Source organism: Cyprinus carpio, chromosome B7 (assembly GCF_018340385.1).
Source record: "Cyprinus carpio isolate SPL01 chromosome B7, ASM1834038v1, whole genome shotgun sequence".
NCBI lineage: Eukaryota > Metazoa > Chordata > Actinopteri > Cypriniformes > Cyprinidae > Cyprinus > Cyprinus carpio.
The window spans coordinates 5,006,283-5,021,474 of NC_056603.1; the positions used below are offsets into that span (position 1 = coordinate 5,006,283).

The 15,192-nt window shown below is 35.8% G+C and overlaps 1 protein-coding gene, 1 long non-coding RNA gene and 1 other non-coding gene across 4 annotated transcripts; 1 reads left to right on the plus strand and 2 right to left on the minus strand.

Annotated features, from left to right (window-relative positions):
* Positions 1–1,488: 1,488 nt before the first annotated feature.
* LOC122137812 lies at positions 1,489–3,859 on the minus strand. 2 transcript variants are annotated; one of them, XR_006155075.1, is made up of 6 exons: positions 3,751–3,859; positions 3,584–3,649; positions 3,229–3,324; positions 2,962–3,059; positions 1,760–1,887; positions 1,489–1,595 (listed from the first exon to the last, which is right to left on the minus strand). It is a non-coding gene; the product is annotated as an uncharacterized LOC122137812 (long non-coding RNA). The 2 variants fall into 2 exon arrangements; XR_006155074.1 differs by having other exon boundaries at positions 3,584–3,857.
* Positions 3,860–6,103: 2,244 nt separating this feature from the next.
* On the minus strand, positions 6,104–10,185 carry LOC109047685 (myeloid-associated differentiation marker homolog). The gene is made up of 2 exons (XM_042726798.1): positions 10,034–10,185; positions 6,104–8,403 (listed from the first exon to the last, which is right to left on the minus strand). The coding sequence occupies exon 2, from the start codon at positions 8,346–8,348 to the stop codon at positions 7,464–7,466; it is 885 nt and encodes a 294-aa protein (XP_042582732.1). The 5' UTR covers positions 8,349–8,403; positions 10,034–10,185; the 3' UTR covers positions 6,104–7,463.
* A 491-nt stretch (positions 10,186–10,676) lies between these two features.
* Positions 10,677–10,748, plus strand: trnae-cuc. The gene has a single exon. It is a non-coding gene; the product is annotated as a tRNA-Glu (tRNA).
* Positions 10,749–15,192: the final 4,444 nt, after the last annotated feature.

Below are 15,192 nucleotides of genomic sequence, written 5' to 3' on the forward strand. Positions count from 1 at the left end.
CTGACAGAAATCAGCCACAACTGTACCAGATCCATGCCGCATCTCACAAATGGCATGGGCGACACCTGGCCCAGATGTCACCCACGCCATTTCTGAGATGTGGCCCAGATCCGTCCCAGTTGTGGCTGACTTCTAGGTTAGATATGGCCCATATTTACCCTTTCTAGACACAAAAGCATATGTAATTCACCCAGAATAAAGAAAACACTCATGTAGTCTAAACTGCTTTATTAAAATATAAAAATTAGACAAATAAATATACATACATGAATACAAATGCATGTATAGATATAAAACAAATACATTTACATTATTACAAAATAAAAAATACAGATAAATATTTATAAATATACTTAAATACACATTAACATTACATTTACATTTAGCAGACACTTTTATCCAAAGCAACTTACAAATGAGGACAATGGAAGCAATCAAAATCAACAAAAGAGCAATGATATATAAGTGTTTTAACAAGTCTGTTAGCTTAAAACAGTACACATAGCAAGTTTTTATTTTTTATTTTATTACATAATAAATAATAAAACACCGATAGTAAAAAGAAAAGAACAAGCTAGTTTTAGAGGCCCTTTTTTTTTTGCTTTTGTTAATTTGTGTGTGTATATATATAATATATATATATATATATATATATATATATATATATATAATAAATTATATATATATAAAAGATTAATACAAAAAGATTAGAAGCTAGTATATATTTATTATTTTTTTTTTTTTAAGAAAACAAGCAGTTAGTAAATGAAAGACAACATATACACATGACGTATATCACATAACATGCGATTTGGGGCAAATATCTAATTGTGATTTTTTTTGACAGATAGTGCAGTTGCGATTTGATTTGTGATTTTAATTTTGCAAAGTCAAGCTTTAGCTTAATATTGTCAATAGTGTGCAGCACAGTATGGGTTTCGTTACCCTGCTCAAAAACAAAAAAACAATAGAAACCATCACAGAAATTATTATGGTTTCCATTAAAACAATAACAAAATTACTTTTTGTAGTGTGTTTAGGGCATTATTCCAATATGAATTACTGTTGTTCTATTTATTCCCATCTGCCAGATTACATCCCACCAATATAATCCATCAAATACCAACAGACACCATTATAGTTTACATTAAAGCCAATATAATTCCCATTATAACCCTTAATTCCATTAAATTTTCTATTGTGTTTTAGGACGATTTATTCATTTTTTTAAGTATTTAGGATTTTAAGAACAAGTGGAAAATGTGGTGAATGTTTAATTTCTTCTAAGTGAAATTAGCAATGCAGTTAAACTGAATTTACATTTGTGTTAAATACAGAGACAAGCGTGAGTTGACACAGGCTGCAGCCGTGCATCAAGCCTTGATTGCCATATTGCCAGATGCGCTTGTAGAGTCTTGCGGTTTGGAGTATACCGAGTATAAACAAGCATTACGAAACAGGCTTCTGTAAATTGATCCTCTGTGAGACGGCGGCAGAGAGGAGTGAGTATGAGAATCATTCAGATACACAGGCTGATTCAGTCTTCTGAATTGGGAGTAGCAAACATGCATTATAAACTTCTTTCAAATTAGAATCTGTTGGGGAGATAAAATGTGCAAGATAATGTATATGTACTAATAAAAACATCAAACAAAAAACATCAAACAAAAAAGATGTATCTTTTACTCTCCAGTACTGAAAGCAGAACTGATAAGGCAGCCCTTGCTACTGTGACACAGCTCTTTCAAATTAACATTACCTTTTTTGCAGTGGCGGTAGTTTGTATGTCCATCTATAGTTGCCATCATCTAAGGTCTTTTGAGTACTGGTATCATCTGAAGTCCTCACAAGTCCTGCAAGTCCTGTGCTGTGCAGTTTCTAATAACCCTGGGATGGACATTTGCAGAAACAGGAGGGCAAAGGGAGAAAGATTAGCATAGCTGCTGTTCATATCATTTCAGGCAATGTGCACTTTTTACTATTTCATCAATGGAGTACATTGAGTACTATTTTTAATCTAGTAGGTTTAAACTGAAATTTTTTTTCTAGATCCCTTAATAAACATATTCTTTGTTGTCTGTTTTTTGGGGAACAGATACAGTCTCTATAGAATGGACTGCATATGCCAGAGTAACATTTAATACATTTGAATAAAAATGTAACTGGGAGGAACATCATAACTGTAATTTACACAACCATTCAAGAGTTTGGGGTCTGTAAGATATTTTATGCCTTTATAAAAAATCTCTTATGCTCACCACGGCTCCATTTATTGAATCAAATTACAGTAAAATAGTAACACTGTGACTATTACAATTCAAAACAACTCATTTATTCCTTTGATCAAAGCTGTATTTTCAGCATCATTACTCCAGTCTTCAGTGTCACATGATCTTCAGAAATCATTCTAATATGATGATTTACTGCTCAAGAAACATTTCTGATTATGATCAATGTTAAAATACAGACGTGCTGAATTTTTTTTTCTTTGGATTCGTTGTTACATAGACTCCAAACATTTGAATGTTAGTGTTACATGCATCAAATTGTTCAAAATCATCTGTTTCAAATAAATGCAGGTCTTTTGAACTTTGGATTCATCTGTGAATCCTGAAAAATAAAATGCATCATGGTTTCCACAAAAAATGAAGCAGCACAACTGTTTCAAATCTGTGAAGTTTCTTGAGCAGCAAATCAGCATTTCTGAGGGATCCATGTGACACTGAAGACTGGAGGAATGATGCTGAAAATACAGCTGCACATCACAGGAATAAATTACTTTATAATGTATTCACATAGAAAACAGCTATTTTAAATTGTAATAATATTTTACAATATTACTCTTTTTACATATTTTAATCAAATAATTACTACAGAGGTGAGCAGAAGATAATTATTACAAATTGTATCAACTTCAAGCTTTTGAACACTAGTGTACTGTATATTTGAGGTTTGACTTACTGTACTAGTCTTGTGGTCAATAGCATCTTGGAGATGTTGTCTTACAGTAGGTTCACTCCGGCTCTGCTGGATGCAGCAGGACATCAGCACTGAAGAATCTAGGAACAAAACAAGCAATTTGACACAGAGCCAACAATATTTAGTCTGTAGTTCCAGGTTTATTAGATGGAAACAAGCTAGAGCAGGTGAAATGCAAAAAATAAATAAATAAAATAACAGATTCGTTGTGACATATGTTGTGAAAAAATGCATATTAGGTTACTTAACCTTTTCAGCGCTTCCTACATCTCTGTCAGCAGCTCCCTTCAGAAATATTGAAATCTTGGACACTCCCTTCAGTTGTAGTAGGATTTTTTTGTCACTCTTGAAATCGCAGAACAGTTTTATGTTTTACCATAATAGATCAAAACAACTCTAGTTTTCAGCCAATTTTCGCGCTCCTTGATAACGTGACGTCATCGATAAACAGTAAAGTGTAAATGTTAAGGTTAAATAAATTAAGCAATTTCCAATCATCCATTGAAAGATTACCAACAAAACAGTCAAAAGCTATAATCTACAGATAAAGATTTGATTAAAAGCCCAAACTTTCATAAATAAGAGCACAACAGCGTTATCATACCTGACGATACGTCGTCTGAAAACGGTAGAAATGCTAACGGACTTTTTCGAAGACATTAAACCATTTCTATAAAGTAAATAAACAACAGAAGCGAGTCAAATACAAGTAAGAGAAGTGTCAACAACAGTTATGAGTAATATTTGTGTGATTTTATGGACTAAACTCACCTGAAAACAGTGAAATCAGCGAGAAACGGGGTGTTTCCTCGTGACATTTGCAGTGTTGCGCTCCGTTTCCATGGCAACTCCATCCGGTCCGCGCGCACGGCCATGGAAGCACGTCACGAATTAAAAGTCACACGCTTACGTTACATAAATAAACATATGAATAAACATAGTGCATTTGTTTTTTTTTTGTAAGAGGGGGCGCGGCCATTTGTAAATTTAATGTGTCTGGCTTTCGGTGTCATTCCAGCTATATTAACTGTACAAACAGCTTGTTTTGCTGTTTACTGTTGCGAACTTGTTTATCTTACCATGTTATTTTTAATGTATTGTCTTAATTATGAACGTACTGGTTTGTAGTGCAAACAGTTTTACCGTTTACTGCACTTTGTTCTTCTTGTTATTTCCCTATAACCATGACCATAAGTCTCACACATTCACATACAATTTCTTGGTGGATAGAATTAGATCACTACATAAACAATTCAAAATGTCATTCAATTATGATATTCCTAATTTAAAATTCATTTTGTAGTTCTATAGCCCAGTGCAAAATACCAGGCCTGCACATAATAGTGGGACAAAGTGGCAGTTTTATAGTTTAAGATTTTGTATTGTTGCTTTTACGAACACTCATATATATATGTATATGTGTGTGTGTGTGTGTGTATAAGGTGCATCTTGAAGAAATGTGAATATCATGAAAAAAGTTAATTTTTTTCTGTAACTTTTTTTATTAAAAAGTGAAATTTTCATATATTCTATAGATTCATAATTTTTTTTTTTTTGATGATTAGAGCTTAATTTAATGAATGTAATTATTGCATTTAAGGACACTGAAAATTATCAAAAAAGTATAAAAAAGGAGTTAAACAAATATTATTTAATTATTTAGAATGATTTTTAAAGAAACTTTGTCCTGTGGTGTGACAGTACAGGTGTCACAATGGAGGACTTTTTTTTTTTATCACACCAAAGGACGTTTCAGCCTTTTCTGTCAATTAATGACCTTGCTATTCCAAGCTAACCTGTCATTAGTGCTAAGCAAGACACATTTGCAAAATTTTCTATGATTATGTAGCTTAACATGCACTTTTTAATTAAAAAAATATATAATTTAAGGGTGTCATATTAATGCACAACAAAGCATAAAACATTTGTAGTGGTTCCAAAAAAGTTCAAAGGACATGGTGTCACACCAGAGGACATGGTACAAAAATGTAGCAGTTATTATAAAGTGTTACCCAACAAGATAACAGGTCCGTGTAGGACAAATAAATGTGTGTATGTATATATATTACGTGTCCTGAAATATTATGGGCCGTCCAGTACTCAAAATAGTTTTAGAACCACTGACTGGTAAAGTAAGGTGATCTGCCAGGACGTGTCAGGAGAAAATGGCACATCTGGTCACCTGGTATAGGCCATATCTGGCCCACATACAACAAGCCAGAACTCAACCTAAAACCGGTTTGTCACACATGGGCCGGGTCTGGCCCACACGCAACAACCCAGAACTCAACCTAAAACCGGTTTGTCACACACGGGCCGGATCTGGCCCACATACAACATGCCGTAACTGACACTAAAACCGGCTTGATGTGTGTGGGCCAAATCTGGCCCAAATGACCTCCGCCACTGCCAGAACTCAGCCATATGTGCCATATTTGGCCCAGATAAGGCCCGGAAGTGTATGCTATCAGGGAAGTCTTCCTGAGAGATAAACAGATGGTAAACCAATTCAAACTCTATTATTAGCAGAATAGAAAAAGCTTAAGTATAAATAATTCACATTACCTTTACCGTGTTCTAGCATTGAAGTTCAAGGCCTGAAGTCCTTAAAACAATCTCATGTTATCATATTTAGAAAGATAATTCCCACGATCCATCTTGATGTTTCTTACGTCACACATTCATCACTGGTTTCTCTGGAGATCCTGTAAACTAACCAGGCTTCGGGGTGGAGCAAATGTTTCTGCTCTTTATGAATAACACACCCAACTGATGTCTCTGCATTAAGCCTATAAAGCTTTTTTTTTTACAAATGATCACAAGAAAATATGCAATTAAATTTAAAAATACACACAGCTACAAACCTAGTTTTCAAAATAGGGAACCGTCATAACCTTCACAAGTATATTAGTCATCTTTTTCACAACCAAAGCTTCTAATTGAATTTAAACAAGTGAAATCATCAAATTATTCTGAAAACGTAAATGCACAATATCTTGATAAATAATGATGTTTGATGTAAAGACATTATGAATTCAGATAAACAAGTCTGGTTAGTTATAGTTATGTCCTTATATGTAATGAATTGATAAAAGTGACAAAATTGAATTTTTTCAGTGAAGTGTTCAGATCACAGTGAAACTTTATTTGTTCTTGATACATTTGACAATATTATAGAAAATAATATAAAAAAGGAATTGCTCTGGAATTGTTCACTTTCAGTATAACACATGAACACAGACCTGGCTGAAATGCTACTCTGATGAAATGTGACAATGATAACACTTTATGGAAGGCAGAAGGGGTCAAAAGTCTTTAAAAGGAGCACGTGAAATCTGATTGTGTCATTCGCATTAACGCTACAACATGCACAACAGCCGATGAAATTGCTGTATTTGAGACTATATTTGCATATATCACAAGATGATATACAAACATCAGACATTATGTTTTTTTCATGAAGGATGATGTAATTGTACACTGGTATGCACGTATGCGAACATCAGACATTATAACACGACCAGAATGCGTATCTACACATGCAAAAGAAACAAATTCAAAATTAACATCTAAATGTGGACAAACAGTGCACATTCAAATTCCACAGAAAAATTCCATGCGGTCCGTTTAAATACTTTTGGCCCCGTCCACCTTCCATAATGCTTACATGTGACAAACATATATTTCAAGGCACATAGAACAGCACATAAATGTACAGTAGTTCAACACAGCGACGTGGATGCGATACGCCATCATAAGGCAGCAATGGCACAATCAGAAAATGCACTGACCACATTAAAAATACAATTAATGGTACGTTCAAGTCCTCCTGGGGAGTTCATATTTATGAGCTGGGAATTGTAATTATGATGTCAGGTGCATTCAAATCACTGTACCTTATCTATGAAAAGCAACTCTACTTCTACAAAATGATGTATAACGAATGTGCATTAATTGTGTTTTTGCCTTTTTAATTCCCAATTGTAAACTAAATTGTTGCATTTTATATCTTTAATGAACAATACTATTGTATTTTGTTCATGCAACTTGACTAGTTTTAGTGTACAAATAAAAATAAATGAATTTATTTCAACAACTTTTTCATGAAAACAGACACTGCATCTGTTGTGTCCGCCACTTCGGAAACTCGGGGCTTAAAAAAATCCTGCTAAAAAAATATTGTTAACCAAATCTTAGACTAAACTTAGCTAGCTGCCAAGGCAATATTTCTAATGTAATGTTTATATATCAACAAGACTAAAATAACACTGTTTCCCATTCATAATTACTACTTTGTGGATGCGTTCATGTGTGTTAAACTCATAAATACAATCTTTCTGAACGCACCATTATTCACTAAACATTTTCCTCCTCCTCCAGATACTTGGAATAAAAGCTAAAACTCATTGAAGCACAGCCTGCAAAAAAATCTTTATCTTTCAAAGATCTCCTCAGTGTCAGGGAAAAGACAACCGTTTGCTCTCTCACACCGTGACAAACACCAGTCGGGCAGAATACACCAGATCCCCCAGGTAGATCAGGAAGTTGAGAGCGGTGAGAACAGCCACAGCCACCAGTTTATCCCACGGACACAAACCAGAAGAGCTTCGGCAGTAGTCCGGTCGGCTTGACCTCCCCGAATGACGGCTGTCGAACTTGAAGATTGGCCATATGATGGTGGCGGTGAGGTACATGATGACCGCCAGCAGAGCGTAGGCGGAAAGGAAGCGTGCGAACGGGAACGGAAGGAACCCGGTGCATTCGCCGACGCACATGACCACGATGGCCGCCGAAATCACGAAGCAGATGCAGTAGACGGCCATGCACCACTTCAGAGCCGGTTGATCGTCATAAGAGACGGGGTTGCTGATGAACACGAATATGACGCAGGCCACGAAAGTCTCGCAAACCTTAAGCAGGCCTGGAACCGTGGCCATGTACCCGGCGACTTCGCCTGGTTGCGCTCGCGTCAGACTCACTTCGACGAAATACGCCACGGTGGCCAGGCAGGAGAAGACCGTGGAGACGATTCGGAGGTCTCGCGCCTCACTGCCCACCGTTTGGCCCTTCAGGAAGTAGAGCGGGAAGATGATGGACGCCGACAGGCAAAGAAGTGAAGCGTAGCAGGCAAAAGTAATAGGGAAGTTTTTCCAGGACACGGGGGCGCGAGACTGGAGACCCATGAGCTCCACCACCAAAACCAGCAGGGTCCCGGCGAAGCTGAAAGCCCAGCAGAAGATGCTCCAGTCGTACATGCCGTCGTTGACCGCCCCGGCGTGGGCCGCCACGCTAAATGCCACACAAGTGAACACTAGAGCGGCTAAACGCACCCACATGAGACGGGAAGTCTTCAAGACCACTAGAGGCATGATTGGAGAAGCTTTTGGACGTCAAAGGAGTGCGATGTGTGTCCTTCTGGTGATTCTGCAAAGGACAAAAAGAGAGGCAGATGGAGCATCTGTATCAACAAAGCATGCCATTGGCGAGAGATTTTTCACATGCCCCAATCAGTGATCGTATTACAAAGACCACAAGCTCAAGAGAAGCACTTCAGCCCTGGATGTGTGGAAAAGTGCACTTTTAGTGTGGCCTGTTTCCTGCACTGGCTTTACTAAAGTGTGCATTGTATTGCATTCAAGCCTTGGTTCAAGCAGCAGTTTATACATTAATGAAAACTCTTTATCAATATTTACTTAAACTCAAACTGTTTTCCAACTCATCCAACTTTCTTCTGTGGAACACATGAGGAATTAAGTGTTGTTCACACCAAAGATGACAACTTTAACTATAGATTTTTTATAATCATTTTGATTCAACGAGAACAGCACAGTCCACACCACTGCTATAATTTCCAACCGTTCTCTCTTACAGCACCAAAATTTCATTGTACATTAAAAAATACTATAGTAATTTGCAGTAAAATAGTGTTTTTGAACCATACTACAGCAAAGTACTTGAATTAATTTGTTGTAGAAATTCTGTAGTTGCTGTGGTAATATATCAACTATGGTAATATAAACAAATTACTTTACCCCCAATACTGTACTAAGTTTTCTACAACTACTATAGGGTATATTATACTACAATACACTACAGTTTACTGTAGTATAAAACTAAAGTATTCTACAGTTTTTTTTTTTTACAGTTTATCAGTTCACTATAGTTAATACTACAGTATGATGTAGCATTCAAAAGTGTTGTAAATACTATAATATATGCAGTATAATACACTTTACTATAGTATGGTTTCCCCTTTACCATAACTCTCAAATCTGATTCACAATACAGCAAACAGCAATTTAAATGTATGTCTACAAAGGACAGAAGTTTTGGGTTTGGAATGACGTGACAGATTTTTTCATTTTTGGGTGTACTGTTTCTTTAAGATCTCAGAGTTATTAATTCACACATTATGTCCCAATCTAAGCTACTTTTTGACCAGCATTAAACCCTATGAGGTAACACCACGTATCTAACAAACCCGTACCAGCAGAAGTGACTCAGCTACGGGTCACTTCCTCCACATTTCCACATATTGTTCACACAAGCGGAGCCAGCAAACAAAAATAACATCTCTACTAGAGTTTTTTAAAGACGTAAACTGTATATTACCTCTCTGTTATTTTATTTAATTGCATAGCCTACATACAGGTCTTAACTTTTACCTCTGCATGTCTTTCATCCATCTTTCTAGCAGCTAACGGATGTGGTGGAGGGTGTGGTTGTTGTGTTTTACGGGTCGGATGAGGTTGCGATGAACGCAATAGTGAACCTAGGGTTCGGAGAAACCGAACTCTGAACTGAACGCATTTAACCGAATTCTAGAACTTTTGGCTGCGCGTAAGAAGCGTTTAAAAGATGCCATATATTTAAAAAAGCACGCAATGTATAAATGCAGGTATAAAGTAGGCTACTTCAGTATTTTCACAAAAGCGTATTTATGTAAATGAGGCGCATTCCTCAGGCTGAAGCGTCCTTTCTACAAAAAAAAATCCGCCGATGCAAACACAAACTAACCTAAAAGACAACTAGAAAACCAATGATACAGACATACCTTGTACAGACTCGTTCCACTTTTTCCCCAGTTTTGATCACAAATGAGATTCGAGCCCCTCTCCTGTGACGCTGCCCAGATGTTCTCTTCCTTAACGGGACTCGCTTCAGTCCTCCACGCCTATTTCCTACCAAATAAGGTACTGCCTTTCTCTTACCATTTGACCTCTCCACACGGTCTAAAATTAGATGCTGGAATTTAGCATTCCACTGTCTCGAAAAGTAAATAAATAAAATTAAAATAAAAACAGAAAAAATAAATAAAAGAGAAATGTAAATCTTACCGCCTTAACGTTTTTATTTTTTTATTTTTTTTGTATACATTTTGTAAATGAATCATGCTAACTGTAGCATTTTCAGTTCTCTGTATGTGATGAACAGGATCGAAACCCACTGTGGCTGACCGCTGCGTATAACGTGAATCTGAATGAAACATATTAAGGGTATGGAACAAAAAAATACAATAGGCTAATAATGATGAAAAAAGTTAAATTGGACAATGGTATTAAGAGTAGCCTAATCATGGTAAAACGGGGTGAATTCTTTTCGTTGTAGTAAGTCTGTGATTTTACAGTTTTAAACGTGATTCCGCCTCTTAATCTGACAAATCATGTGGTAAACATTGAGATGTGTGAGTACACCGCTCCCTGGTGGTCTAGTGGTTAGGATTCGGCGCTCTCACCGCCGCGGCCCGGGTTCGATTCCCGGTCAGGGAACACATGTTTTTAATCGTAAATACTACAAGTATTAATTTCTTTATGTCTTCTGAATCACGAGTTACTGGAATGGTTACATTAGATTGAAGTATAATAATTATTTTGTTGTTTTAATTGTGAGAATTACAAGCACAGAACCCAAATGGGCTACGTCACTTTTTAAATTAATAAATGCAAACAGGCAAGTTTTTTCTTTCTTTTTTTTTTTTTTTGGAACAAACTTATGTACAAAATTAGTACAACTATATACATCTCAGAAGAGGTGCTACCAAAAAAGCACATAAATAAACATTTATATTAAATTAATATATAGCCTATATATTTGTCATTTTTGTTATTAGTTTTGTTAGTTTTCGTTGTTTGTCCATTATAATGTATAATTACATAATTAGTAATGTATATTTTTTAATTAATTTTATTTTAGTTTTTTTTTTTTTTAACATAAGTGAATTAAATGAAAAGGAAAATTGTTGCCTTGGAAACTAGCTGAAATAAAATGATATGTATGTTCATTCAACATTTATTTTATGGTCTTAGTTAACTATAATAACATTACATAAATAACAGCATTCATGTCTAAAACAGGTATATTTGTGTGTGTGTGTGTGTGTGTGTGTATATATATATATATATATAAAGACCCTTATGACTGGTTTTGTGGTCTAGAGTCACCTGTAAAGGTCACAAAAATGTAAAAATAAATAATACTAAAAATAATAATTTTATAATTTATATATATATATATATATATATATATATATAATATATATATAATATTATATATATATAATATATATATACATCAATATATATATATATATGATATATTTCAAGAAACTTTTTAATCTATTAATAACCCAGAAATCAAAGCAGATCCTTAATTTGTTTCATTTAGTTTGTAACCACCCCCAGTGTCAAAAGATGGTTTGGATTTCATAGCCTACATACAGGTCCTAACTGTTTTAACTTTTTACCTCTGCATGTGTTTCCTTCATCTTTCTAGCAGCTAAACGGATGTGGTGGAGGGTGTGGTTGTTGTGTTTTTTTACTGGTCGGATGAGGTTGAGATGAACTCAATAGTGAACCGAGGGGTTCGGAGAAACCAAATTTTCCGAAACTCTGAACTGAACACATTTAAAAAAAAAAAGAACCGAATTCTAGAACTTTTGGATGCGGCGTAAGAAGCGGTTAAAATATGCCATATATTTAAAAAAGCACGCAATGTAATAAATGCAGGTATAAAGTATGCTACTCAGTATTCTTCCCCACAAAGCGTATTTATGTAAATGAGCGCATTTCCTCAGGCTGAAGCGTCCTTTCTACCAACACCCAAAAATCCGCCGATGCAAACACAAACTAAACCTAAAGACCAACTAGAAAGCCAATGATACAGACCATACCTTTGTACAGAGACTCGTTCCACTTTTTCCCCCAGGTTTTGATCCACAAATGAGATTCGAGCCCCTCTCCCTGTGACGCTGCCCCAGATGTTTCTCGGTCCTTAACGGACTCGCTTCAGTCCCTCCACGCCTATTTCCTACCAAAGAAGGTACTCTCCTTTCTCTTAACCATTTGAACCTCTCCCCACGGTCTCAAATTAGATGCTGGAATTTAGCATTCCACTGTCTCGAAAAGGTAAATAAATAAATTAAACTATAAACAGAAAAATAATAAGAGAAAATGTAAATCTTACCCGCCTTAACGTTATTTATTTTTTTATTTGTTTTTGTATACAATTTGTAAATGAATCAACATGCTAACTGTAGCATTTTCAGCTTTCTCTGTCATGGTGATGAACAGGATCGAAACCGCACTGTGGCTGACCGCGGGTAGAACGTGAATCTGAATGAAACATATTAAGGGTATGGAACAAAAAAATACAATAGGCTAATAATGATGAAAAAGTTCCAATTTGGACAATGGTATTAAGAGTAGGCCTAATAACATGTGTAAACACGGGGTGAATTCTTTTCGTTGTATTAAGTCCTGTGATTTTACAGTTTTAAAACGTGATTCCGCCTCTTATCCTGACAAATCATGTGGTAAACATTGAGATGTGTGAGAACACCGCTCCCTGGTGGTTCCTAGTGGTTAGGATTCGCGCGCTCTCACGCCGCGGCCGCCGGGTTCGATGCCCGGGTCAGGGAACACATGTTTTTTAATCGTAAATACTACAAGTATTAATTTCCTTTATGTCTTCTCTGAATCACGAGTTACTGGACATGGTTACATTAGATTGAAGTATAATAATTATTTTGTTGTTTTAAAAAATTTGTGAGAATTACAAGCACAGAACCCAAATGGGCTAACGTCACTTGTTAAATTAATAATGCAAACAGGCCAGTTTTTCTTTTTCCTTTCTTCTTTTTTTTTTTTTTGGAACAAACTTATGTACACAATTAGTACAACTATATACATCTCAGAAGAGGTGCTACCAAAAAAGCAACATAAATAAACATTTATATTAAATTAATATATCCCCTTACTACCATTTGCTGTCATTTTGTTATTAGGTTTGTTAGTTTGTCGTTGTTTTGTCCATTATAATGTATAATTACATAATTAGTAATGTATATTTTTTAATTAATTTTATTGTTAGTTGGTTTTTTTTTTTAACATAAGTGGAATGTAAAAAAGGAAAAGGGAAAATTGTTGCCTTGGAAACTAGCTGAAATAAAATGATAATGTTATGTTTCATTCAACATTTATTTTATGTCCTAGTTAACTATAATAACATTACTATATAACAGCATTCATGTCTAAAAACAGGTATATTTGTGGTGTGTGTGTGTGGTGTGTGTGTATATAGATATATATATACTAGAAAGACGCCTTTGACTGGTTTTGTGGTCCTAGAGTCACCTGTAGCGGTCACAGAAATGTAAAAATAAATAATAAATAATAAAATAATAATTTTATAATTTTATATATTATAGTATATATATATATATATATAATATATATATATATATATAATCTATATATATATATATAATATATATATATATATATAATTTCAAGAAACCTTTTTCATCTATAATAACCCAGAATCAAAGCAGATCCTTAATTTGTTTCATTTAGTTTGTACAGTGTTCAAAAGATGGTTTGGATTTTGTCTGTTTTCTGTCTGTGATACTTTACCAACAAATGTAGGATCACATAAATAATACTATTGTAATCAATATTAGAAAAATAAAAAATGTTAAAGGATACCTATTATGCCCCTTCTTACAAGATGCAGTATTGGTCTTGGGTGTCCCCAGAATGTGTCTGTGCATTTTCAGCCCAAATACCCAACCGATTCATTATTATAACAGCGGGAAAATGTCATTTTTGAGGTGTGTCTGAAAAAAAGAGCTGTTTTGGAGTGTATCACTTTAAATGCAAATGAGCTGCATATTCCCACCCTGTCTCCAGAAGAGATCGTCGCGTATACGTCTCTCTGCATTGCAGCAATAAACAGCTGGTGGAAGCAACTGAGAGCGAGAGAACTGGTGTTTAACTGTACATATGGCAAGTCAAATCACTGAGAGTGGGACGAAACAGAACAGAACTAATGTAGACAGAGTGTTACAGAACTAACCTCACAAGCGCAGCACTGATCAGTTAAAACATACTTAATGCCAACATTTACATTTATGCATTTAGCAGACATGACATTTACAAAGGATTCTAGAGTGATACACGTATTTAGGTGGATTTTGAGGTGCAGTAACTTGAAAAATGAAAGTACTGCACAGCGTCCTCAGCAGCTCAGATTCTTGGAGAAAATGAAGACTCTTATGTTCAGTCTTACAAACAAACACAGAACACAGGGATTGCTTGCCAGACATTGTTGATGTTACAGCTGCTGGAGTGGAGAACACTATAGCAATGCAGAGCTGTCAATCAACCCCGGTGGCCCCGCCCTATACAACGTGACGTCACACTGCTTGAGACTCAGAATGGCAGGCCTAGTGATAGTGTTTTGGGGTTTTAGGGGATTTATGAGGAGTGGGTGGATTGTTATCATTGTAGGCTGGTTGTGTTCACACACTGCCAACACACGTTTGTGTCCAAACACCATGTAAAAGTGAATTTTGCATAATAGGTGCCTTTAAATGGTCTCTCCAGTAAATGTGATTTTTTTTATCTAACAGACAGAGGACGAGCCTGAGTCTGTGTGCCTTCCCTGCATCCAGACATAAACCCAGGGATGATGTGTTATTCCTCGGACATTGGGATAACAGCACGATTAAAGACCTCCAGGTCACACATCTTTGTGAAGCAATATCACCGTTAAGCATCCATACAGCGAGGGACGCGTCCGCGGATCAAATGAATCTCGCTGGTCACCAAACGCGCGTGTGCGCGTCGCCAAACTCCGGATAATAATTGCACTCCAAAACGAAAGCGATCCGAGCCGGGTTTATCGCACAAGATCGCGTCTGGGATCGCGTTGCGC

Coding starts and splice junctions, on each gene's coding strand:
- LOC109047685 (XM_042726798.1), bottom strand. CDS start 8,348: ATGCCTCTAGTGGTCTTGAAGACTTCCCGTCTCATGTGGGTGCGTTTA.